Source organism: Olea europaea, unplaced genomic scaffold (genome assembly GCF_002742605.1).
Source record: "Olea europaea var. sylvestris unplaced genomic scaffold, O_europaea_v1 scaffold1856, whole genome shotgun sequence".
Lineage (NCBI taxonomy): Eukaryota > Viridiplantae > Streptophyta > Magnoliopsida > Lamiales > Oleaceae > Olea > Olea europaea.
In genome coordinates this window covers 81,529-109,281 of record NW_019236343.1, presented here as the reverse complement: position 1 = coordinate 109,281, position 27,753 = coordinate 81,529, and the positions used below count along the sequence as shown (strand labels likewise).

The 27,753-nt window shown below is 35.0% G+C and overlaps 1 protein-coding gene across 10 annotated transcripts; it reads right to left on the bottom strand.

Moving 5' to 3' along the window:
* Window positions 1–5,148: 5,148 nt before the first annotated feature.
* On the bottom strand, window positions 5,149–27,353 carry LOC111378706 (probable serine/threonine-protein kinase PBL10). Of its 10 annotated transcripts, none has more exons than XM_023001933.1 (10): window positions 26,799–27,353; window positions 26,044–26,232; window positions 25,531–25,632; window positions 23,798–23,899; window positions 7,922–8,023; window positions 7,541–7,863; window positions 6,809–6,944; window positions 6,566–6,708; window positions 6,304–6,427; window positions 5,149–5,574 (listed from the first exon to the last, which is right to left on the bottom strand). In XM_023001933.1, the coding sequence occupies exons 1-10, from the start codon at window positions 26,848–26,850 to the stop codon at window positions 5,255–5,257; spliced, it is 1,593 nt and encodes a 530-aa protein (XP_022857701.1). In that variant the 5' UTR covers window positions 26,851–27,353; the 3' UTR covers window positions 5,149–5,254. The 10 variants fall into 10 exon arrangements, with proteins under 10 accessions (XP_022857701.1, XP_022857704.1, XP_022857702.1 ...); XM_023001936.1 differs by having other exon boundaries at window positions 6,373–6,427; XM_023001934.1 differs by having other exon boundaries at window positions 7,541–7,830.
* Window positions 27,354–27,753: the final 400 nt, after the last annotated feature.

The window sequence follows — 27,753 nt, the reverse complement described above, 5'->3', positions numbered from 1 at the left end:
TCCTAAATGTACTGGTAAATGGCAACTGAAATGAATACCAAATAAGAGAGATCAATGTGGGTAGTCAAAATCAACCCAAAAAAAAAACACAAAAAATAATAAAAATTGAATCTAATAGAAAGTACAAAACTAAAATTAAATTCGTTATTTCCCGACAACGGCGTCAAAAACTTTTTCGTAGAAAATTCGTATGCATACGGGATTGTTGTACAAGTAATACGATTTGTGAGTTAAGAGTATCGTTCTCATGAGGAATAAGGTTGAATATCTAGTTCAATAACTTTTACTAAATTCAAAATAATATAAATTCAAAAAAGTTGCTTTTTATGTGTTCTATATTAATCCTAAACGAAAAAACAAATAAAATATTTATGTAATATATAAATGTTTGTATTGGAATCGTGAATTCCCCTATTATCATTTAATTCAACTCTTAATTCATAATTTAGTAAATTCATGCATTCAAGACAATCCATAATCCACTTTTATTCAATACTCTTTCCCAAGATATATTAAACTTAGGTTTAACACGACTCGATCCTAATTTTAGTTCGTATTCAAATGAGAAATATGCATTGATTCACAGGATTTATCACACATAATTACACATGTTATAAATATTATTCCTAATACCTATTGTCCATGTGCTGATTTTGCCGTGTTCTCGACATATTGTGAGTATTCCTACACTACAACAAGCAACTTACTATCTAATTGGTGATCGAGCAATCAAATAGTTCAATAAGAATGCGAAACCAATCAAGAAAAATCATGAAACACTAAATTAATTGTCTTGGATTAAAGTAAACAAAAAATATGATTCATCATTCTTCCAATACAATGAAAAACTATTTGATTCACCGAGTGAAAGTTTTCAAGTTAGAAGAATTAATGTAATTCTAACTTAGAACTCATGAAATTTTGAGCTATGAAATTAAGTCTATGATAGTGAAATAATAGAACGCGGACGATTATTGGGAACATAGTGAACATTCGACTCTGTGCCTAGCATTGAAGTAACATGTACATTAATTTACGTTAATGCAAAATGGTTTTTGTACATAAATGGGTAATGATTGGGAATTAAAAATGTCTCTAAAATCAAATAGGTTATGAAATCAAAATTTATAGTTAACCTTAATAAATATGATAAATTAAACACGATAATATTTGACATGATAAGATTTTGAGTGTATTAAAAGAACATGATGCTTTAGAAGGCATCAACCACGTAATAGTAGACCTGATGTGGTTCATAGTAGTAGGGAATAAAGATTAAAAAAACTTAGTCAAGTACGAAAAAGGTATATTCTAATGTTTGAATATTTGAATTGTTAAGTTTGTTATAAATGATTTTTTTAAATGTGATTGAGTTGATATGGTTAATATAGTATTAACAATTTTTTGTTGGTTACATTTTTTAGACGATTAGCAAGTTATACTAGTCTCTTCTCAATAGTTGGGAACTTTGAAGGTCCATGTGACTTCCAAATTGATGCATCAATTTTGTTTATTGATACTACCAGTTGTCTGCGTTGAAAGACGCATGACTTGCAATTGTCGATTCTCGAGGACATGCTTGTGTGATAATGATCTAGTTGTATAAGATTTCAAATTTTAAGTACTAAAGGATCTAGAACAAATGTGGGATAAATGAGAAGAGTGGAAAAGGGACCAAGAAGAACACATCAAATAGTAAGTGCATGACAGTGGTTTTGGTAATGTGGTGTTTGGAAGTAAAGAATTTGGGAAAAATTCTACTTCTACGTGGCCTTGTTCAAGTAGTAGGGCTCAGAATTTGGAACTTCTAACTGGAATTGTATACCTTTCTATTAAAACTTAAATTCACCATGGTTTTAGAAAATGATGATTGTGCTAAATGTTCATAATGATTTACACAATGATTTATATACTTAGGCCCCGTTTAAGCCACATTAATATAAGAATGTGAATGAAAAATATAGCCGTTATAGGCCCCACATAAGAGATAGATTTTCAAATATGGTGACTTGATGTAATAGATAATGATCATATTTTTCATTTTAATGAATAAATAATGGGAAACAAACAAGGGCTTATGATGTGGCGAGATATAATTAAGTCAGCATTTCTTCAACTAAATAAAAAAAAAAAAAAAAACCTTTTCCATTGTCTTTTTAACATCTTATCTGTATGTAAACCATTATATAACTCCATTGCCCCTGTTTGGCCCTCATTTTGTAGAAATAATAATGGGGGAAATAGTGTTTTTTTTTTAAAAAAAAATGAGTGGTTGAAAAAGAATGAAATTTTTTTCTTTTACGTGTATTATTATTTTATGAAAAATTGCGTGGTTGAAAATAGGGGAGAGAAAAATGAAATGAAAATTAATAGAGGCCAAACGGGGGCTATGTACAAGCAACGTTATTCTTAATTATAAGATACTCTATTTTAAAGAGTCAATTCTTAAAATTATACTCCAGGAAAGTCTTTAAATTAACAATTTAATTTAAAGAGTGACCTTTCAAAAAAATTTTAATTTAAAGAGTGAGTCTACCCACTCTTTGTAATTAAATGCATTCAAAGTATTTTCAATAGAAAAAAATAACATTATAATTTGGAGAGAAGCTAGTGAAAATAAAGATGAAAAAAATAATAAATATTTTTTGGGAATAGTAAAATTAAGTGTAAATAGAAAGATCCTATCGGATTATTTAAAAAATTTCACTCTCTAAATTTATAAATACTCTGTAAACTATAGAATATGCCCTTAAGAGTGATAATATGACCATTAACATCAACTTGATGACCCGAATGATAATAATCAATAATTTAATATAGTTACTCACATATGTCATGTGTACACAAGTCGAGGTATGCGGTGATGGTTGATTAGTCTTAGTTGACTATAAAGATCCATATTATATTGTGATAAATGGAGATTGAGATATTATTTGATAATGAATTATCATATCATTGAAATGTGAAGGCGTTTAAATTTTCAAATAGGCATATCACATATATTTTACTATTCTTAGTTGTAAACTGACTTTCGAAAGTGTTAAAAAATTAAATTATAGATCTGCAGGTAAATTACAGGAGCTAAATGGATGCATCTAATAGAACATGTTACTAGAAGTCAATATTTAAGTTTCATGTGTTTAATTTATTATACTTAAATATGTGATATTAACATTTTGAAAACTTTATAAGACTTTGCAAATGTGTAAGTGGAAAATAAGAGCTTGCAAATATTATGGTGCCAAATTGTTATCCAGGAGGGACACTAATAAATTGTAGTCTGTGATGGACATATACAAATTATTGAAAGGGATGGGCTTAAGTCCATAACAGAATTATCTTTGAGAGTAATCCAATTTTTGTGATTAGAAGTTCCATGAAGAAGGTTTGATATGGTAGAAACAACCTGCATTGCGTAACTCATAAAAGTACTATATTATTTATGCTCATCCCTATGGTGATAATATTAATAATTGTGATGTTAGGAAAGATTTAATCCTAAATGAGTATCGATGCAAGAATTCCCACGAGGTGCAGGTCACACACATTCTTGGAGGAATGACTATCTGAGAGTTGTCACGAGGCCATGACTATAGCATTGGTTATTTCATAAAGACTCTTACTAGAATCAAGATAAGAGCACTTTGTTTTTAACAACGCTATCCGCTTTGAACTAAACTTAAATTCGATACTACATGTGGCAATTGAAGTTTGGCTAAAGGGACCTAATCCAAGGTTAAGGACCTAATCCAAGGTTAAGGTTTAGTTCATTACGGTTCACTCAAAATGAAAATTGTTACCACTAAGTGAAGTTTAAGTAGAAAGATACCTACATCTATTGCAATGTTGCCACTACATACATTAGATATTTATTTATTTTGAAAGTTTAAAACTTGTGGGGATCGTTGTAGCATAAAAATCTTAAATCGCCAAAACTAAAGTCAAATGTGTGTGTGTGTGTGTGTGTGTGTTAGATTTTAATTTCAAATAAAGCATCATAATTTATATTATAACTTATATTTTAATGATCTAAATGTGGGTGTTGAATTTGTCCCTATAAAAGGGAGTGACTTTCATGGTGTTGACCATAACTTGAAAAGATAACTTTATAAAATACTTTTTTATATTTTCAGATTATATTATTATATTTTTGGTAACTCAATAAAAACTTATTCTTTATCTCCTTGTGGTCTTGTAAACAAAAGAAGAATCGGCTATGGGGCTATATGAATTTTATCTTTGAATTGTATATTATCGAAAGTACCCGCACGAATGAAAAACAACATGACTTTTGGATGGCGTACATTACATGACTCCCTAAGACTTGCTTTCTAACTTTCTTTTTATATTTATGTTATTGTTGAATTCTGTTAATTTAATTTGTTATGTTAATTGATAATCTATACACAAATTGTTCTTTTTCCCTCAACAGTATTCAAATGAAATAACTCCTACATATATTTACCCGTAATAAATTTAGACTGCATTTATCAGTTTTTACAACTTTTGTTCACAAACTTAATGATTTTCATTAAAATCTAGAACAAAATTACGATAATCCTTACATAATTAGCTTGTTGCTATAACATTCAATGAAATACTTAAAAATAGTATTTCTACTCATTTTTTAGGGATGCTACTTCCGATACAAATTCATGTTCTCTACCCACTCGTTTCCAAGCCCCCGACTTATTGAAATATTTGATCAATTAAATTAATCTAACCCATTTGATGAATCAAAGATCCATTGAACTAAGAAAAAAATATACACAATCCTATTAAGAAATTTAGATGAAATACCCGACCATCATGTGAAATTTAATGATCCGCAAGCTCATGCTAAGAATTAAACTCGACACGTAATTAATTCAACACTTCAAGTATATTAACGTCATATTTACCTTTCAAAAATAATAATAATAAAAGTAACGTCATATTTAACTATTGCTATGATAAGGAACTTGAGTAGCGAATACCAACCTTTCATTAAAATGTGAACTTTTATGCATTAGTTGAGAACAAATTATTCATAATCAATATATAAGTTGGGTCGCACTGCTTCTCAATGCAAGCATCCTACTTATATTTTCACAAGTCATCATGGCACTTTAAGTCACATACTCAATATTAAATAAATGTAATAAAAAATAAATAAAAACCACAATTTGTTTATCATAAAAATTATTATTTTACATCAGCAAAACTATATTACACGAGCATACAACCCAACAATGTGATCATTTTTGAAGTGCACTTAAACTCCTGAAACCTGTTCCTGAACCTGTTCTAAAGCATTTACGATCTCGTCCATGTTTGGCCTAAACTTGAAATTCGCGGATAGGCATCGATGTGCAAGGGTAGTTGCCTTTAAGGCTTGGCCCTTTGAGAACTGCCCTTCAAGACAAGGGTCTAGAATGCACAACATTCTACGTTTGTCCATCAGGTAAGGTTTTGCCCATTCAACCAAATTATGTTTCCCGCTTGGCCGACTCTTGTCTATTGCTATCTTACCACATAAAATTTCTAAAAGTACCACTCCAAAGCTGTATACATCACTCTTGGTAGATAAATGGCCTGGCCTTCCCCAAAAGCATAAAATAAAAAGGGAGTTTGTTAGGATAGCATTAATTATTTGACTACCGAATTACTATTGCAAATGCAAATTAAAGCAAAAACCAGTAAAGGGGCAGACCCATCACCCACTGAGCCTTTAATTTTTGACATTTACAAAGTAGCCCACGTGAGTCCATAATTTTTACATAATTGCACCCATTGGGCCTTTAGTTTTTGACATTTACATAGTAGCCCACATAAATTTTAGTCCATAATAGTCTATAATTGTAACCCATAATTTTGCCTCGCCCTCACTGAATTATGTTCATGGGTCCGCCCCTGAGTAAACTAATGAACTCTCATTTGTGAAGCAAAATTCAATAAAGTGGGAATGGAAACTGGAGAAGCACGAGAGCTAACATATTTTGCCAGCTGGTTGCATGCCTCCACAGTAATGAGGTAAGTATTTTGTTTTCCTCTATTTCAAGAAAAAGGGAAGGCTGTGCTGAGAAAAATAATGGGGGTGGCCTGGGGAAACCAGATAATACAACCCTGCGGATTTTTGTAGGTGCACACTTTTGAGAGCATTACCTGAAGCAAGCAACTCTCATTGACCATAACAAATGCAGAAAGCATAACTTGACAGGCAAACTTCGGAGATTGGTCAAGGTCAACAAACATGGATACATCATATGATTAATTTGGTTAACCTATTAATGAAATACGGAGGAAACTGCATGATATTAGAACCTGTGGATATGTACTCGGGAGCAGCATATCCATAAGTTCCCATGACTCGAGTTGAGACGTGACTCTTACCACCAGTTGGCCCATCCCTTGCCAACCCGAAATCAGATAGTTTTGCATTGTAGTTCTGCAATCAAAAGTACAAGCGATGAAATTACATGTTAACCATTGAGAAGTTCTTTGAATATAAACCATGCTTAATTAATGAAGTGATAAACACTACAATGCAAATCTTTCCTGACTAGAGTAAGCAAGATATACTTACCGAGTCAAGCAAGACATTTGAAGTCTTGAAGTCTCGATATATTACTCCTATCTCAGCACAGTGAAGAAAGGCAAGTCCTCTTGCAGCACCTAGAGCAATTTTCATTCTTAGGTTCCAGGAAAGTGGCTGGAAGTAAGAACCTCCTATTTCGAATAAAAACTTTAGAGTCAACTAGAATTCAACATCAAGCAACAAGCACTGATATATTATATTATGGTACACAAAATGCTACATTGAACTCACTCCTGAATAGATGATTCTCCATGCTCCCATTGGGCATGAACTCATAAACCAAAAGTCTATGGTCATCCTCCAAGCAGTAACCAATTAATTTCACAAGGTTAGGATGGCGCAGCTTCCCAAGATAGTTGACTTCTGCCTGAAAATCCAAAACTAAAGTTCATCAATGAAATGGAAATAATCTTAGTGTGAAACACAACAAACTACAGTGCTAATTCATGTTATTGCCATCAGAGCAGAATGATTGGGCTATATTATAATTGCAGACTTTAATTGTCAAATGCTACTATACGTAAGTGCATATCACTCAAAATTATTTGACAGATACGCTTAACAAAATCTCCATGCATGTGAGTCTACTCCCCATATCTTGCTCGTCAAACAATAATGAAAAACTAACTATTTAAGAAGTCAAAAAACTCGGATAATTCATTTGTCAATTGTCATCAATATGAATATTTACCAAATTTATACACATCATGTCCCTCCTATCATAACTGCTCCTTCATTAAAATTACAAGCATTAATGACCATGTCAATTAGATTAGTCCATTGAAGTAGATAACATAAAATTAATTGACAAATATGCTTAACAAATTTCAAAGTACATGGGAGTCTTGACCATGCTATGACATGTTTTCAACTGTGAATACATGGATTTCTAATTAAAAAATAAAAATAAAATTGCCTTGCTTCCTTATTAAGTTGAGAAGTTACGGTGAAAATCGTACATACCAACCATTCCTTGTGACCCTGAAACCCATATTGGTTTAGCCTCTTAACAGCCACCGCCATCCCAACCCCAGGCTTTGTAGCTTCAAGTGAGTTTTTATCAACCCATCCCTTGAAAACAGAACCAAAACCCCCTTCCCCTAATAAAATGTCCCAGTTTCTTGTGGCTGCCTTAAGATTGCTGAATGTGAAGCCTTTTAAGTTGGAGGATTTCAAGATCTCACCTTCACTCCAAGGAATCAGATGTATATAAGCAGATGTGGCCTTGCTGCTTGAATTACTTAGCTCTGTCCCTTTTCCACATAAACGTTTAGAAGAAATAATACCTACATATATTTTCCAGTTAAACCAAGCTTCTGAAGTTGAAGGACTGCAAGATCTCACCTTCATTCCGAGGAATCGGAGGTAAAAAAGCAGATGCGGCTTTGCTGTTTGAATTACTTAGCTCGGTCTGTTTTCCACGGACATATTCAGAAGAAATAACACCTACATGTATTTTTCAGTTAAATAAAATATATTTTATTGTATTAAAATTATAGATCACAAATTCAAAATAAGCATTTTTAATTGCCAACGTAATTTATACATTGTTGGACCTAACACAAATTATATTTATTAAGAATAACTATACTTCAAGTACAAATCATGAAGATAAACAGTAGATATTTCTACTGTGACATATTAAGAATCTCTAGTCTCAAATACTCATCTCATCGTCCTTTCTTGGCAGGTTCAGTAGGAAATTAAAGACCAGGTACCCTTAACTCAGCAAATGGAGAGGATATGAATTCTAATTTCACTTGCAGCCCATATATTCCATCTATACTAAAAAATTGCAATTATAGCACAGAGGAGAAACGTATGGTGGAGGGATACATGAAACAGGGCATAAATGAACAAGAAAATATATGAACTGAGAAACACAAATTGTTCACATGTTGCAAATTCTACTTCGGAATACAAAGCTGTAAGATTAAACAGAGGTGAGCTTTCCCATGATCGAAAAACTGTAACAACAAGAAAGAGCAAGACGTTCTAATCTATTGCTAATGGATTGAACTTTTTGCTGAATATCTTTCTTGTGTGTAGTACTTTTCCTTTATAGTACAAAGCTAATTAAGGATACAAGTGATATAAGAAAACAAGCTATTATTTACAAGGAAACTAGTAACTAATTAGCTATAAATAATAAACTTCCTCTAATACCCTCTCAAATTGATGTTGGTGAATCCACAAGTTTGTTACTTCCTATACCCATCAAGTTTGTCGAGTCTGCTGAGTCAAATCAGCTACCTCCCATTCCATCTGAACCTAGTTCTATTAGATCACAACCTAATAATTTGGAAATAGGGGCAGATTCACTTGAGCAAAAAAACACCTGAAGTGCGTGTGTGTGTTTACACTCGATGAGCAGCTATACGTCAAAATGTACAGACTATTGCACCTCAAGATCACTGTCAAGGATCTGAACTAGAGGTAAACCACAGTCATTTGATGTAGAGATACATGACTTGGACTTGCCTACTGCTCTTTGAAAAGGTACTAGAACGTGCACTCAACATCCCTTAGCAAACTTTATATCTTATAGTCATCTATCCTCAAGTTTTCAAGCTCTTACAAAAAAATATCAGCTATCAAGTTGCCAAGAGATATTCATGAAGCTCTCGAGGTACCTGAGTAGGAAAAAAAAAAAGCAGTCCTTGAAGAAATGCAGGCCTAAAAAAAAAAAAATGGAACTTTGGAAGTGGTGGAATTACCAAAAGCAAAGGGTCCTGCGGGGTCTTTACCATCAAATACAATTCAGATGGGACAGTTGAAAGACATAAGTCAAGGCTGGTTGCAAAAGGGTTTACTTAGACTCATGGAGTAGACTATACCGAAACTTTTGCACCAGTGGCAAAGCTCAACTCAATCAAAGTTTTTCTATCTCTTGCAGTTAATCTTGACAGGCCTCTTCATCATATGGATGTAAAAAATGCCTTCCTCAATGGAGTCTTAGAGGAAGAGGTATTTATGGACCTACCACTGGGTTTTGAAGAAGGTTATGGAAAAAATATAACATCTAGGTTGAAGAAGTCCCTTTATGGTTTGAAACGACTACCAAGACCTTGGTTTGAGCAATTCACAAAGTTAATTAAAAGTAATGGATACACTCAGGGACAATCAGATCACAATCTCTTTTACAAACATACTTCGGATTGAAATTTTAATCGTCTATGTTGATGACATCATTCTAACAGGAGATGGTTATCAAGAACAAGAGAGATTGAAGAAGTTTCTTGCAAAGAAATTTGAAGTAAAAAACCTAGGACAAATAAGATACTTTCTAGGTATGGATGTAGCCCGAACAAAACGAGGAATTTCCATCTCTCAATGGAAATATATGTTAGATCTTCTCAAAGAAACAAGAATGTTGGGAAGCAAGCCTGCAGAGACGCCCATCGATGTAAATGGAAAGAAAAAAATGAAGATGTGGGAGATCTAGTTGATCGAGCTCGGTAACAAAGATTAGTGGGAAAACTAATCTATCTATCACACTATGCTTGATATTGCATTTGCTGAGTGCTGTTAGTCAATTCATGCACTCTCCATTTGATGTTCATCTTGAAGTGGTTTACAGGACTTGAGGTACTTGAGAATGACACGTAGGAAAGGTTTACTTTTTGGGAAAAATGAGCAATGTAAAGCATTCACAGATGCAGATTGGGAAGGTTCAATTGAAGATCGCAAATCAACATTAGGTTATTGCACTCTATGGTTTAGGGAAATTTGGTGACTTGAAGGAGTAAGAAACAAAACATAGTAGCTTCAAGTAGTGTTGAAGCTGAATTCCGTGCATTAGCTCAAGCATTAGCTCAAGGAACATGTGAGCTAATATAGATCAATCGGCTTCTAAGAGAGTTAAAAGTGTTAGGTGGAACCAAGCTACAGTAAGTATTGCACATAATTTAATTCATCATGATGTACCAAGCATGAAGGAGGAGTCACTTGCATGATCTATGTCCCAACATCTCAACAGGTTGCTGATATCTTTAGTAAAGGATTACTAAGACCAAGTTTTGAAGATTCCACAATCAAGCTGGGAATGATTAATATTTATTCACCAGATTGAGGCGAGTGTTGAAATATATTGTATATTACTGGTTTAAAATTATTTACTAATTGTAGAATCATGTTGTATTTATGTTAAATTCAAATCCATAATTCTATAGGATTAGTTACTGATTTGTTGGGATTAAATTGCCCATAATTGTTGTAATTCTCTTCTATTTAAAGAGGATCATTTTTAGATTTATTTAATCATTCAAATAATCATTCTCTCAACTCCTTGTAATATGATTAGAGGCACCCGAGTGTAACAGCCAAGAAGAAGGAGCAGTTGATGGTTTGCGCGAGATATCTAAGCAAATATACCCATTTGTCGAATCATCTTAGGGGTGATGGAGTTTTGAGTGAGAATGGGAGAGACCAAAACTTGAGCAGGAGTAGGAGGCGATGCAAAACCATGGGCGAAAGTGGCAACATAACTTGCTCCTGATTTACGTGGAGGACGAATAGGATACTCCTTAATGACATGTCCAAGTTTTTTGCAATAGTTGCAAGCTTTTATGGGACATTGAAGAGCCATGAGACCAAATCCCTCATAGCTACAATGTTGCACACCAGTCATATTCTGATATTTAAATTTTTCCGTGAGCCACATAAGCAACATAAACTCGATATTTAAATTTTTCCTTGAGCCAAATAAGCAACGTGCACTTGATTTTGCTACTATTCCAAAGAGGTAAGAGTGATAAGACGCTATTCTTCCCTCATAAGCTCACCCAAACAGCTATCCAGCATTGGAATAGATTTGCAATTCATTAGACAGGACTTGATAGATTCAAATTCTGTTCACAAATTCATGAGAAGTTGTTCCCTCTTGGTGACTTCATCCACAGCTTGGAGAGACTCTAAACTGTCAAGTGAAACCAAAGCATACATAATGTCAGTGTATTCACTCCAAAAGGCAAAAAACCTGAAATAATATTCTTCAATGGAGCGAGAGTCTTGAGAAAAATTTGCTAGTTCAAACTCCAACTGAAGTCGCCGAGTATTGTTGCTTTGAGTGTAAACCATTTTTTAAGTACTACCACATAAAATGAGCCGACTTGTAAGATCTGAGATTAAGAACAATTTAGGCATCAACAGATTCAATGATCCATGCCATAACCAGAGAATCCTTGATCTTCCACGCAAAATACTTTTCCTTGTCTTTCTCTTGATCAGGGTATGGAAGACTTCCATTAATGTGTCCCCACAGATCACCTATCCCTTCAACTAATAACTAAAAATGAAATGCAAATAAAGAGCAGTTTTTACTATTACCGTACACAGTTATATTTATATTTGGGAAGAAAGCTGATTTTTAGGAATTATGTTTATTTATTTTCCTTGTATATTTACAATAGAGGCAACAATGGAAGAACACGTTTCTACAGAAATTCTCTCAATTATTTGGCCTTTTTGACATGGTATCGAAGCAAGGGCTCCAACTTCTGACATTCCTCTTTTGGCGTTAGGGCTGTTCCGTGTGTTGGATGTGTGATTCTCGGCCCTTCTTCGATGTCTTTCCAGCTCCGGTTTGATTTTCGGTCTTCTTCTACAGCTTTTCAATTCCGGTGAGTGGTCTCTTTCGAAATCTTGGTCTGGTTCTACCTTCGATTGCTGGATACATACCGTCTTCTCCGGTTCAGCAGTTTGGACGTTCGATCTTTGGTTCTTGGGTGTGTATTGTGGCCTTCGGTCGGTAGCTTCTCTGTCTTTGGTTAGTGATTTAATCATTTGGGCCTCTGCTTAGTTATTTAATTTTGGGCCACCTCTTAGTTAATTTTTTGTTCCATTGCTGGGCTTTGCGGTTTGTAGTGTGATTTGTGGTGTAGGTCTCTTTATTGGGTTAAATATTTTATTCCATCATGTCATCTAACAAGTTACACTCATTCCTGATTTGTTTTAATGGGAAAAATTACTCGGCTTGGGAGATCCAATTTCAATTATTTTTCAAAAGAAAAGAGTTATGGGGTCATCTTGATAGAAGTGATCCCGTTCCAAAAGATGTCGAAGCTTTGTTGAAGTGGGAAATCAAGGATGCTCGGATCGTGACCTGGATCCTTAGTTCAGTTGAGTCTCACCTCATACTCAATCTGAGGCCTTACAAAATTGCTGTTGATATGTGGGCTTATCTTAGTAAGGTGTACAAACAGGACAATACAGCTCGACGTTTTCAATTGGAGTATGAGATGGCTAATTTTACACAGGAAAGTCTTATCAATTGAAGAATATTTTTTAGGTTTTCAAAATCTTTGGGCTGAATATTTAGATATTGTTTATGCAAATGTTTTCGCTGTAGCTCTATTTGCTGTTCAAACAGTGCATGGGACAAGCAAGAGGGATCAATTCTTTATGAAGTTACATCTCGATTTTGAGGCTGCACGATCTAATATGATGAATTGTCATCTTGTACCATATCTGAATACTTGTTTGGGTGAACTTCTTCGTGAGGAGCAACGTATAGTTACCCAGGCTACCATGGAACATAGGGATACTATTAGTGGTCCTGTTACTGTGGCTTATGTAGCACAAGGGAGGAATAAAGGTTGAGACATGTGAGCTGTCCAGTGCCACAACTGCAGAGGTTTTGGTCACATTGCTTAGGATTGTCCTAAGAAACATGTCATTACTGCAAGAAGCCAGGCCATCACATCTTTGTTTGTCCTATTCGACCTGAAAAGAAGCATACCGCTATCTATCATGCCTCCACTAGTGTCTCTGGCTCTACAACATTGCCTACTGCCTCACACGTTGTTCCTAATCCTGCTTCTGCATCTACCCTCACCCCTGAAATGGTACAACAAATGATCAATTCTGACTTCTCTGCTTTTGGACTCTCAGGTCTTACAGCATCTTCTAAGTCATGGTTCTTTGACTCAGGAGCCTTTAATCACATGACCAATACCGTTAGTCCTCTTGTAGAAAACCGGTTAATTAGTAATTAATTTAGCATGATTGATGTACTTTATATAGTTATTTCCTTAGATAGGTAAAGATATTTGCTTTCCTTAGATTAGGAAATTGTATTTCCATATTTATGTGTATGTGGTTGGATAAATATGTTAGGGATGAAATAAAAATAAGACACACAAAAATTATTGGGTGATTCGTCAGCTTCTACATGGTATCAGAGCTAGGCGTCAATTATCCTAGCACTCCATGACAGAAAACAGCAAAGAATCGACTGGAAAAGTGTTCCAAACCGAGACGGAGGCAGTCTCTTCCATGGGCTCCAATAACCTTGAAAATTCTTCCTTTCAACTCACTGTCGAAAAATTGAACGGAAGGAATTTTCGAGAGTGGGCCCAATCGATCAAACTAATAGTTGAAGGCAAAGGAAAATTGGGTTATCTCACCGGTGAAACCAGGAAACCGACAGAGACTGCTCCAAAAATGGAAATCGGAGAATGCCACGATAACAGCATGGCTCGTCAATTCGATGATCCCATCCATAGGTAAAACAAATACAGAGTCAGCCTTCTCAATTGACATGATGAAATCTTGTCAAGGTCTGCAAAAATAAATTAATCACAATCCAAATAAATAATTCTACTCATAAAAAATTATCTCGGCTCAATAGAATACTCCAAGCCCAACCAACAAATAACTAAACTCAACAAAATTAACCCAACCCAACAGAATACTGCAAGCCCACCAACAAATAACCAACCAATCAACACTCCAACAAGAACCCAAGCCTAACCTTTGATGCTCGGATTCTTTGAAATAGTTAGAGTATTCGTGTCAGACACGACATGATTATGGGTATGAAATATGTGTCGGATCCTCCAAGTTTCAATTGAACACTTCGTCGTTTTTGTTTCTTCTTCTTTCTTTTTCTTCTTTCCTATTTTCGCTCTCTATACACCTAGCGTTGCCACCAAGAGGGTGGAGAAAAGATAGTAGCGCTAAGTTTTCCTTTCTTTTTTCTTCTTCTTTCTTTTCTCTTTCCATTTTCTTCTTTGTCTTCTTTCCTTCTCTGTATCAGTGGTTTAGGGTTTTGTTTGTATAAAATGAAAATGAGTTCCATATAGTGCTATTGAGATCTCCACTAATTCCAAATTGCAATCAAATCCATTATATGATATTTTATATAACATTTAGTAATGTCCATAACTGAAAACTAAATCCAAAATTCTATTTATTCATCTTAACTCCTTATTCAATATTTCATTATTTGTGAATAATTGATTTTGGTTTATTCAAAATGACATCTTGAATTAGTAAAAAATTAAATTTTGAAAGACGTACCCACTACTGGTGTTCGAAATTTGGACTTTTTTTTAGCCATGTCCATGTATCCTATATTTCAGAAAAATCGAGCATAATAAAGCCCAACAATCATCCAATTAATTTAACAGCTTAACACCCAACACAACAGCCCAAACCATAATCGACTGAAAGACATAGCTCAAATGTCGACGAATGAAATAAATAGTCGGCTGCTTGAAGAACTCGATAATTGCAGTACAGTCGGATGATGGGAACAGAAAGGAAGAGACTCACCAACAATGGGAAGTGAAAATACAAACCGCGGGCGTTGAAAATCAAAAACCCACGTGCCTAAATCCAAAGGTGATGCTGATGCCACCGAATGGAGATTTGGCTATAATTGACGCCACCGACCACAGATGACGTCTGAAACGAAGAACTGGCCATAGATTGATTTTTCGACCACAGATGATGCCGTTGGAAACACGAAGGCTACGAACGACGGAGAATCGAGCATGCACTAAGAAGACAATTTAGGACTTTGATACCATATCACTTTTTGCAGAATGATCCGTTTTGTGTGTATTACTTTTCCTCTATAGTACAATGCTAATTAAGAATATAAGGAAACTAGCTATTATTTACAAGGAAACTAGTAACTAATTAGCTATAAATAATAAACTTCCTCTAATAAAGGGCACACAGCCTTGATTTGGTTGCTCAAGCAAATCCATTTTATAATACTTATAAAAACTCGAACACTCTTATAACCGAAGAAAAGAAAGCCAAAAATCCAAAGGAAACCTCAAGATATTTATTTTTAAATTTTATATTACAGTATGCAAGCATAAAGAACAAGCAAGTTGCTAACTTAAGTGTATATATGAAATGAACCACAATACCACCCCCATAAGTCTTGTGACCACGAATCTAATATAAATTCTCTAAGAATTCTAGAGTTGTCACTCTCAAAATTAGTCACAACGGCCCACACACTGCACTTCCCCAGAAAATAGCAAGCTTGAAGATAAATAGGTGGTTTTCCTATAAGGTTTTTCCATTGAGCAAAGAAAATTCTGAGAGAAATTATAAGTTGGGATGAAAAAAAAAAAAAAAAAAATATGTGTCTTTTGATGTAACATTCTTTGAGGACCAATCCTACTATCCCAAACCTGCCCTTCAGGGGAGAATACGAATAAAGAGCAACTTTGGGATATGACAACTTCACTACCTTCTAATTTACAATCCACCGAGTTCACTAAGTCAAGTTTCACGGAGCCAAATTTGATACTTCCTATACCTATCCAGCCTGTCGATTCTGCCGAATCCAATCAACCACTTCCCATTCAATCTGTACCTAGTCCTATTAGACCTCAACCTAATAATTTGGAAATAAGGAGAGATTCACTTGAGCAAAAGAAATATGAGTTGCGTGTTTACACTCGAAGAGCAACTATACCTCATAATGTACAGGCCATTGCACCCCAAGATCACTATCAAGAATCTGAACCAGAGGTAAACACTCAGTCATTTGATGTAGAGACACATGACTTGGACTCGCCTATTGCTCTTTGGAAAGGTACTAGAACATGCACTCAACATCCTTTAGCAAACTTTATATCTTATGGTCATCTGTCCTCGAGTTTTCGAGCCCTCACAGAAAAAATATCAGCTATCAAGTTGCCAAGAGATATTCATGAAGCTCTCGAGGTACCTGAGTAGGAAAAAAAAAAAGCAGTCCTTGAAGAAATGCAGGCCTAAAAAAAAAAAAATGGAACTTTGGAAGTGGTGGAATTACCAAAAGCAAAGGGTCCTGCGGGGTCTTTACCATCAAATACAATTCAGATGGGACAGTTGAAAGACATAAGTCAAGGCTGGTTGCAAAAGGGTTTACTTAGACTCATGGAGTAGACTATACCGAAACTTTTGCACCAGTGGCAAAGCTCAACTCAATCAAAGTTTTTCTATCTCTTGCAGTTAATCTTGACAGGCCTCTTCATCATATGGATGTAAAAAATGCCTTCCTCAATGGAGTCTTAGAGGAAGAGGTATTTATGGACCTACCACTGGGTTTTGAAGAAGGTTATGGAAAAAATATAACATCTAGGTTGAAGAAGTCCCTTTATGGTTTGAAACGACTACCAAGACCTTGGTTTGAGCAATTCACAAAGTTAATTAAAAGTAATGGATACACTCAGGGACAATCAGATCACAATCTCTTTTACAAACATACTTCGGATTGAAATTTTAATCGTCTATGTTGATGACATCATTCTAACAGGAGATGGTTATCAAGAACAAGAGAGATTGAAGAAGTTTCTTGCAAAGAAATTTGAAGTAAAAAACCTAGGACAAATAAGATACTTTCTAGGTATGGATGTAGCCCGAACAAAACGAGGAATTTCCATCTCTCAATGGAAATATATGTTAGATCTTCTCAAAGAAACAAGAATGTTGGGAAGCAAGCCTGCAGAGACGCCCATCGATGTAAATGGAAAGAAAAAAATGAAGATGTGGGAGATCTAGTTGATCGAGCTCGGTAACAAAGATTAGTGGGAAAACTAATCTATCTATCACACTATGCTTGATATTGCATTTGCTGAGTGCTGTTAGTCAATTCATGCACTCTCCATTTGATGTTCATCTTGAAGTGGTTTACAGGACTTGAGGTACTTGAGAATGACACGTAGGAAAGGTTTACTTTTTGGGAAAAATGAGCAATGTAAAGCATTCACAGATGCAGATTGGGAAGGTTCAATTGAAGATCGCAAATCAACATTAGGTTATTGCACTCTATGGTTTAGGGAAATTTGGTGACTTGAAGGAGTAAGAAACAAAACATAGTAGCTTCAAGTAGTGTTGAAGCTGAATTCCGTGCATTAGCTCAAGCATTAGCTCAAGGAACATGTGAGCTAATATAGATCAATCGGCTTCTAAGAGAGTTAAAAGTGTTAGGTGGAACCAAGCTACAGTAAGTATTGCACATAATTTAATTCATCATGATGTACCAAGCATGAAGGAGGAGTCACTTGCATGATCTATGTCCCAACATCTCAACAGGTTGCTGATATCTTTAGTAAAGGATTACTAAGACCAAGTTTTGAAGATTCCACAATCAAGCTGGGAATGATTAATATTTATTCACCAGATTGAGGCGAGTGTTGAAATATATTGTATATTACTGGTTTAAAATTATTTACTAATTGTAGAATCATGTTGTATTTATGTTAAATTCAAATCCATAATTCTATAGGATTAGTTACTGATTTGTTGGGATTAAATTGCCCATAATTGTTGTAATTCTCTTCTATTTAAAGAGGATCATTTTTAGATTTATTTAATCATTCAAATAATCATTCTCTCAACTCCTTGTAATATGATTAGAGGCACCCGAGTGTAACAGCCAAGAAGAAGGAGCAGTTGATGGTTTGCGCGAGATATCTAAGCAAATATACCCATTTGTCGAATCATCTTAGGGGTGATGGAGTTTTGAGTGAGAATGGGAGAGACCAAAATTTGAGCAGGAGTAGGAGGCGATGCAAAACCATGGGCGAAAGTGGCAACATAACTTGCTCCTGATTTACGTGGAGGACGAATAGGATACTCCTTAATGACATGTCCAAGTTTTTTGCAATAGTTGCAAGCTTTTATGGGACATTGAAGAGCCATGAGACCAAATCCCTCATAGCTACAATGTTGCACACCAGTCATATTCTGATATTTAAATTTTTCCGTGAGCCACATAAGCAACATAAACTCGATATTTAAATTTTTCCTTGAGCCAAATAAGCAACGTGCACTTGATTTTGCTACTATTCCAAAGAGGTAAGAGTGATAAGACGCTATTCTTCCCTCATAAGCTCACCCAAACAGCTATCCAGCATTGGAATAGATTTGCAATTCATTAGACAGGACTTGATAGATTCAAATTCTGTTCACAAATTCATGAGAAGTTGTTCCCTCTTGGTGACTTCATCCACAGCTTGGAGAGACTCTAAACTGTCAAGTGAAACCAAAGCATACATAATGTCAGTGTATTCACTCCAAAAGGCAAAAAACCTGAAATAATATTCTTCAATGGAGCGAGAGTCTTGAGAAAAATTTGCTAGTTCAAACTCCAACTGAAGTCGCCGAGTATTGTTGCTTTGAGTGTAAACCATTTTTTAAGTACTACCACATAAAATGAGCCGACTTGTAAGATCTGAGATTAAGAACAATTTAGGCATCAACAGATTCAATGATCCATGCCATAACCAGAGAATCCTTGATCTTCCACGCAAAATACTTTTCCTTGTCTTTCTCTTGATCAGGGTATGGAAGACTTCCATTAATGTGTCCCCACAGATCACCTATCCCTTCAACTAATAACTAAAAATGAAATGCAAATAAAGAGCAGTTTTTACTATTACCGTACACAGTTATATTTATATTTGGGAAGAAAGCTGATTTTTAGGAATTATGTTTATTTATTTTCCTTGTATATTTACAATAGAGGCAACAATGGAAGAACACGTTTCTACAGAAATTCTCTCAATTATTTGGCCTTTTTGACATGGTATCGAAGCAAGGGCTCCAACTTCTGACATTCCTCTTTTGGCGTTAGGGCTGTTCCGTGTGTTGGATGTGTGATTCTCGGCCCTTCTTCGATGTCTTTCCAGCTCCGGTTTGATTTTCGGTCTTCTTCTACAGCTTTTCAATTCCGGTGAGTGGTCTCTTTCGAAATCTTGGTCTGGTTCTACCTTCGATTGCTGGATACATACCGTCTTCTCCGGTTCAGCAGTTTGGACGTTCGATCTTTGGTTCTTGGGTGTGTATTGTGGCCTTCGGTCGGTAGCTTCTCTGTCTTTGGTTAGTGATTTAATCATTTGGGCCTCTGCTTAGTTATTTAATTTTGGGCCACCTCTTAGTTAATTTTTTGTTCCATTGCTGGGCTTTGCGGTTTGTAGTGTGATTTGTGGTGTAGGTCTCTTTATTGGGTTAAATATTTTATTCCATCATGTCATCTAACAAGTTACACTCATTCCTGATTTGTTTTAATGGGAAAAATTACTCGGCTTGGGAGATCCAATTTCAATTATTTTTCAAAAGAAAAGAGTTATGGGGTCATCTTGATAGAAGTGATCCCGTTCCAAAAGATGTCGAAGCTTTGTTGAAGTGGGAAATCAAGGATGCTCGGATCGTGACCTGGATCCTTAGTTCAGTTGAGTCTCACCTCATACTCAATCTGAGGCCTTACAAAATTGCTGTTGATATGTGGGCTTATCTTAGTAAGGTGTACAAACAGGACAATACAGCTCGACGTTTTCAATTGGAGTATGAGATGGCTAATTTTACACAGGAAAGTCTTATCAATTGAAGAATATTTTTTAGGTTTTCAAAATCTTTGGGCTGAATATTTAGATATTGTTTATGCAAATGTTTTCGCTGTAGCTCTATTTGCTGTTCAAACAGTGCATGGGACAAGCAAGAGGGATCAATTCTTTATGAAGTTACATCTCGATTTTGAGGCTGCACGATCTAATATGATGAATTGTCATCTTGTACCATATCTGAATACTTGTTTGGGTGAACTTCTTCGTGAGGAGCAACGTATAGTTACCCAGGCTACCATGGAACATAGGGATACTATTAGTGGTCCTGTTACTGTGGCTTATGTAGCACAAGGGAGGAATAAAGGTTGAGACATGTGAGCTGTCCAGTGCCACAACTGCAGAGGTTTTGGTCACATTGCTTAGGATTGTCCTAAGAAACATGTCATTACTGCAAGAAGCCAGGCCATCACATCTTTGTTTGTCCTATTCGACCTGAAAAGAAGCATACCGCTATCTATCATGCCTCCACTAGTGTCTCTGGCTCTACAACATTGCCTACTGCCTCACACGTTGTTCCTAATCCTGCTTCTGCATCTACCCTCACCCCTGAAATGGTACAACAAATGATCAATTCTGACTTCTCTGCTTTTGGACTCTCAGGTCTTACAGCATCTTCTAAGTCATGGTTCTTTGACTCAGGAGCCTTTAATCACATGACCAATACCGTTAGTCCTCTTGTAGAAAACCGGTTAATTAGTAATTAATTTAGCATGATTGATGTACTTTATATAGTTATTTCCTTAGATAGGTAAAGATATTTGCTTTCCTTAGATTAGGAAATTGTATTTCCATATTTATGTGTATGTGGTTGGATAAATATGTTAGGGATGAAATAAAAATAAGACACACAAAAATTATTGGGTGATTCGTCAGCTTCTACATGGTATCAGAGCTAGGCGTCAATTATCCTAGCACTCCATGACAGAAAACAGCAAAGAATCGACTGGAAAAGTGTTCCAAACCGAGACGGAGGCAGTCTCTTCCATGGGCTCCAATAACCTTGAAAATTCTTCCTTTCAACTCACTGTCGAAAAATTGAACGGAAGGAATTTTCGAGAGTGGGCCCAATCGATCAAACTAATAGTTGAAGGCAAAGGAAAATTGGGTTATCTCACCGGTGAAACCAGGAAACCGACAGAGACTGCTCCAAAAATGGAAATCGGAGAATGCCACGATAACAGCATGGCTCGTCAATTCGATGATCCCATCCATAGGTAAAACAAATACAGAGTCAGCCTTCTCAATTGACATGATGAAATCTTGTCAAGGTCTGCAAAAATAAATTAATCACAATCCAAATAAATAATTCTACTCATAAAAAATTATCTCGGCTCAATAGAATACTCCAAGCCCAACCAACAAATAACTAAACTCAACAAAATTAACCCAACCCAACAGAATACTGCAAGCCCACCAACAAATAACCAACCAATCAACACTCCAACAAGAACCCAAGCCTAACCTTTGATGCTCGGATTCTTTGAAATAGTTAGAGTATTCGTGTCAGACACGACATGATTATGGGTATGAAATATGTGTCGGATCCTCCAAGTTTCAATTGAACACTTCGTCGTTTTTGTTTCTTCTTCTTTCTTTTTCTTCTTTCCTATTTTCGCTCTCTATACACCTAGCGTTGCCACCAAGAGGGTGGAGAAAAGATAGTAGCGCTAAGTTTTCCTTTCTTTTTTCTTCTTCTTTCTTTTCTCTTTCCATTTTCTTCTTTGTCTTCTTTCCTTCTCTGTATCAGTGGTTTAGGGTTTTGTTTGTATAAAATGAAAATGAGTTCCATATAGTGCTATTGAGATCTCCACTAATTCCAAATTGCAATCAAATCCATTATATGATATTTTATATAACATTTAGTAATGTCCATAACTGAAAACTAAATCCAAAATTCTATTTATTCATCTTAACTCCTTATTCAATATTTCATTATTTGTGAATAATTGATTTTGGTTTATTCAAAATGACATCTTGAATTAGTAAAAAATTAAATTTTGAAAGACGTACCCACTACTGGTGTTCGAAATTTGGACTTTTTTTTAGCCATGTCCATGTATCCTATATTTCAGAAAAATCGAGCATAATAAAGCCCAACAATCATCCAATTAATTTAACAGCTTAACACCCAACACAACAGCCCAAACCATAATCGACTGAAAGACATAGCTCAAATGTCGACGAATGAAATAAATAGTCGGCTGCTTGAAGAACTCGATAATTGCAGTACAGTCGGATGATGGGAACAGAAAGGAAGAGACTCACCAACAATGGGAAGTGAAAATACAAACCGCGGGCGTTGAAAATCAAAAACCCACGTGCCTAAATCCAAAGGTGATGCTGATGCCACCGAATGGAGATTTGGCTATAATTGACGCCACCGACCACAGATGACGTCTGAAACGAAGAACTGGCCATAGATTGATTTTTCGACCACAGATGATGCCGTTGGAAACACGAAGGCTACGAACGACGGAGAATCGAGCATGCACTAAGAAGACAATTTAGGACTTTGATACCATATCACTTTTTGCAGAATGATCCGTTTTGTGTGTATTACTTTTCCTCTATAGTACAATGCTAATTAAGAATATAAGGAAACTAGCTATTATTTACAAGGAAACTAGTAACTAATTAGCTATAAATAATAAACTTCCTCTAATAAAGGGCACACAGCCTTGATTTGGTTGCTCAAGCAAATCCATTTTATAGTACTTATAAAAACTCGAACACTCTTATAACCGAAGAAAAGAAAGCCAAAAATCCAAAGGAAACCTCAAGATATTTATTTTTAAATTTTATATTACAGTATGCAAGCATAAAGAACAAGCAAGTTGCTAACTTAAGTGTATATATGAAATGAACCACAATACCACCCCCATAAGTCTTGTGACCACGAATCTAATATAAATTCTCTAAGAATTCTAGAGTTGTCACTCTCAAAATTAGTCACAACGGCCCACACACTGCACTTCCCCAGAAAATAGCAAGCTTGAAGATAAATAGGTGGTTTTCCTATAAGGTTTTTCCATTGAGCAAAGAAAATTCTGAGAGAAATTATAAGTTGGGATGAAAAGAGGTGAGAAATGGATTGTTTAGCTACTCTTCTTGTTCTTCTTCTTTGCAGGGAATGAGACCACTTGTTGGACCTCTTTGTGAACTACAGGAGATTGACTTTCTTTTCCATATTGTCTCCAATTTAAGTGGGGTATATTACTTTCTTAATCAACATTAACTCAACTAATTAATTGAAGTTGAAAGTTATTCTGCTTAGTTGTTGGCTTTTGTGTTCTTGTGAATGTTGAGTCTTTGTTAGATGCTACATTCCCAGATTAGTAGTCAAGTTTATACAGTTTTATCGGATTCAAAAATATAAATAATCTAACTCAACATTTAATAAGTTGTTTCAATAATCTTGCTTATTTTCTTGAAAACTTTGCACATTTTATATTTAAAGTTATTTGTAATTAGAAAGAAAATAACCATTGAATAAGTGAATTGAGGAGGAAGGCAAAGGAAATGGATGCACTTATGATATGATTGCTGAATGTGAAGCTTTTCAAGTTGGAAGACTGCAATATCTCACCCTCACTTCGAGAAGTCTGGGGTATAGAAGCAGATGAGTCCTTGCTGCTTGGATTACTTAGCTCGGTCCCGTTTTCCCTGATATTTTTAGAAGAAATATCACCTATATATATTTTCCAGTTAGATAAAATATTTTGATTGTAGTAAATTGTATATCAAAAATTCAATCAGCACTTTTAATTTCCAACGTAACTGATAGAGAACCTAACACATATTACATTTCTTAAGAATAACTAAAATTCAAGCACAAATCATGCATATAAATGGTAGATATTTCTTTTTTCAGTAAAATATACAATGGAAAATATATAGAAGGCTTCCCCCAAATAAAAAACCATTGATGAGAAAATCAACCAAGCAGGATCTCTAGTCTGAAATACCTATCTCATTGTTTTTTCTTGGCAGGTTCAACAGGAAATTAAAGACCGATTATCCTTAACTCAGCAAATGCAAAGGATGTGAATTGAAATTTCACTTGCAGCCCATATTTCCATCTCTACTAAAAAATAAGCAATTATAGCACAGTGCAGAAACACATGGTGGAGGGGATACATGTCCTAATTAAGAGGGTATAAATGAACAAGAAATCATATAAACAATTAAGGAACACAAACAGGTTCATATGTCACAAATTCTACTTCTGATAACGAAGCCACAATATTATAAACAGGTGAGCTTTCCCATAATCGAAGAACTGAAACAATAATAAAGAGCAAGGCATTCTAGTCTATTGCTAAATGAATTGACAAAATTCAGAAAATAAATGTAACAAAATAAGTAGGGCTTTCAGCCCTGATTTGGTTGCTCAAGCAAATCCCTTTTACAGTAGTAAAGAACCCTCCAAAAACTCAAATACTCTTACAGCCCAATGAAACACGGCCAAAAATCCAAAGAAACCCTCGAGATTTTTTTATTTTTTGTTTCCATTTTTGTTTTTCAGTATGCAAACATAAAGAACTAACAAGGTGCTAAATTAAGTGTCCATATAAAATGAACTGCAATACCAGCCCCACAAGTCTCGTGATCCCAGATCTAAAGTAAGTCCTCTTAATATTCTTGATTTTTAACTCTAAAAATTTAGTTCTCAGCAACCCACCATATTGTCTGTACCTCCCCACAAAACAGCAAGCTTGGAGATGAACAGGTGATTTTCTTACAGGACTTTTCAGTGTAGCAATGAAAATTACGAGAGAAATTAAATTGGGATGAAAAAAAGTGAGAAATGAATTATTTAGCTACTCTTCTTGTTCTTCTTCTTTGCAGGGTCATATGAAAAGAAACCACTTTTTGGACCTTTTTGTGGACTACAAGAGCTTGACTTGCTTTTCAAAATCGTCTTCACTACATAGACGATTTGAATAGGTAACATTACTTTCTTAATCAAGATTAAATCAGGTAAGTAATTGAAGTTGAAAGTAATCCCGTTTAGTTGTTGGCTTTTGTGTTCTTGTGAACGTTTAGTCTTTCTCAGGTACTACATTTTTAGACAGTAGTCAAGTCTTATATGGTTTTACCGGATTCAGATATAGAAATATTCTAACTCAGCATTTAATAACTTGTAACAATCTTGCTGTTTCTTGAAAGCTTTTCACATAATAATTTGAAACTATATACAACTAGAAAGAAAATTAACATTGAATAAGTGACTTCAGGAGGTAGGCAAAGCAATGGATGCACTTATTATATGATAGCTGAATGTGAAGCTTTTCAAGTTGGAGGATTGCAAGATCTCACCCTCACTCCGAGGAATCAGGGGAATAGAAGCAAATGATGCCTTGTTGCTTGGATTACTTAGCTCGGTCCCATTTCCACTGACATTTCTAGAAGAAATGACACCTACATATATTTTCCAGTTAGAACAATTTTATTGCAATCAAAATTATATATCGCAAAGTCAAAATCAGCACTTTTCATTGCAAAAGAAATCGATAGAGTGTTAAAACCAAACACATATTTCTTAAGAATAACTAAAATTCAAGCACAAATTGACTTCTCTACACAGACAATTAGAGTGGGGTATATTACTTTCTTAATCAAAGATTAACTCAGCTAATTAATTGAAGTTGAAAGTAATTTTGATTAGTTGTTGGCATTAGCGTTCTTGTGAACGTTGAGTTTTTTTCAGATGCTACACTCTCAGATAGTGGTCAAGTTTACTCAACATTTTTTGTTTATTTTCTTGAAAATTTTCCTCTTTTTAAAGTTTAAAATTATTTGTAACTAGAAAGGAAAAAAACATTAAGTGACCTGAGCAGGTAGGCAAAGGAATGGATGCACTTATGATATGGTTGCTGAATGCGAAACTTTTCAAGTTGTTGGACAGCAAGATCTCACTCTCACTCCGAGGAGTCGGGGGAATAGAAGTAGATGAGTCCTTGCTGCTCGGATTACTTAGCTCGGTCCCATTTCCACTGACATTTTTAGAAGAAATAATACCTACATATATTTTCCAGTTAAATCAAATATTTTAATTGCAATAACATTATAGATCACAAATTCAAAATCAGCACTTTTCATCTCCAACGTAATGGATAGAGTGATGAAAAAAACACATATTACATTTCTAAGAATACCTAAAATTCAAGCACAAATCGTGTGGATAAATGTAGATATTTTCTTTCTTGGCAGGTTCAATAGGAAATTAAAGACCGATTACTCTTGATTCATCATAACAGAGGATATGAATTTAAAATTTCACTTGCAGCCCATACATTCCAAATTCCATCTATACTAAAATATTAGCAACTATAGCACAAAGCAGAAAAATATGGTGGAGGGGATACATGACCTAATTAACAGGATATAAATGAACAAGAGATCATATAAATAACTTAGTTACACAAACGGATTCATATGTCGCAAATTCTTCTTTTGAAAAGGAAGCTACAAGATTAAACAGAAGTGAGCTTTCCATAATCGGAAAACTAAAACAATAATAAAGAGCAAGGCATTCCAGTCTATTGCTTGCTAAATGGATTGAGAAATTCAGAAAATAACTGTACCAGTATGAACAGGGCTCTCATCCTTGATTTGGTTGCTCAAGCAGATCCCCATTACAGTACTAAAGAACCCTCCAAAAATTCAAATACTCTTAAAGCCCAGAAAATAAGGCCAAAATCGAAAGAAAACCTCAAGATTTTTATCCTTTTGTGGAAATTGGGTAGAATAGCCTATTTACAAACAATGGGGGCAATCTTCTAAATTACTGGATTATTGATTCTATTTTCCACGATGTTCACAAATTACAATATTTTATGCAAGTGGATTATGACTAGAGCCGAGGGAGACGGGACGAGGGAGAGGGGAAGAGTTTGTAGCTTCTTCATCATTCTTTTGAGCCTGAGCCTTCAAGTCGTGAGCCAATTACAAGCTGAGTTCACATTTACTTCCTCTATTACGGATTTTCTATATTTTACCTTATTATTATTGTTCACGACCTATTGAGAAAAGGCGGCCTCCAATGAATAATTTTTTTGAGGAGCAAGTCAGGCTGTACTTATTTTACATATTCTATATGAATTTGATTGTTGTTGAATATTATCACAGTTTTTCGACGGCTTATCTTTTTTTTTTTTACAAGGTGTACTAATCCTTGAGTCTGTGATCCGGTCCCTCTTCACACAGTCCAGTTAATCGCGGGATGTGCCTCTTATCGACGGCTTATCTTATTACATGACTAGTGAGGTTAAGCATTTGAATGATGTCCTTTTCTATTGGAAATATTATTTTACTCTTACTTTTATTATTTGCAAGATGTATCTTGTATCTTTCGGAACTTATTAATCAGGACTTATATCTATGTTTTTTAATCTTTAAAACACCTTTAAATATTTTTTGTATCTTGATAATTCTTTAAAGATCTTAGGCTGATCTTCCTTAGTTATATATCCTCGAACTAATCATTCTGAGATTTCTTCTTGTATATCTTTATGTTTAGTTATAATATCTTCTATCTTT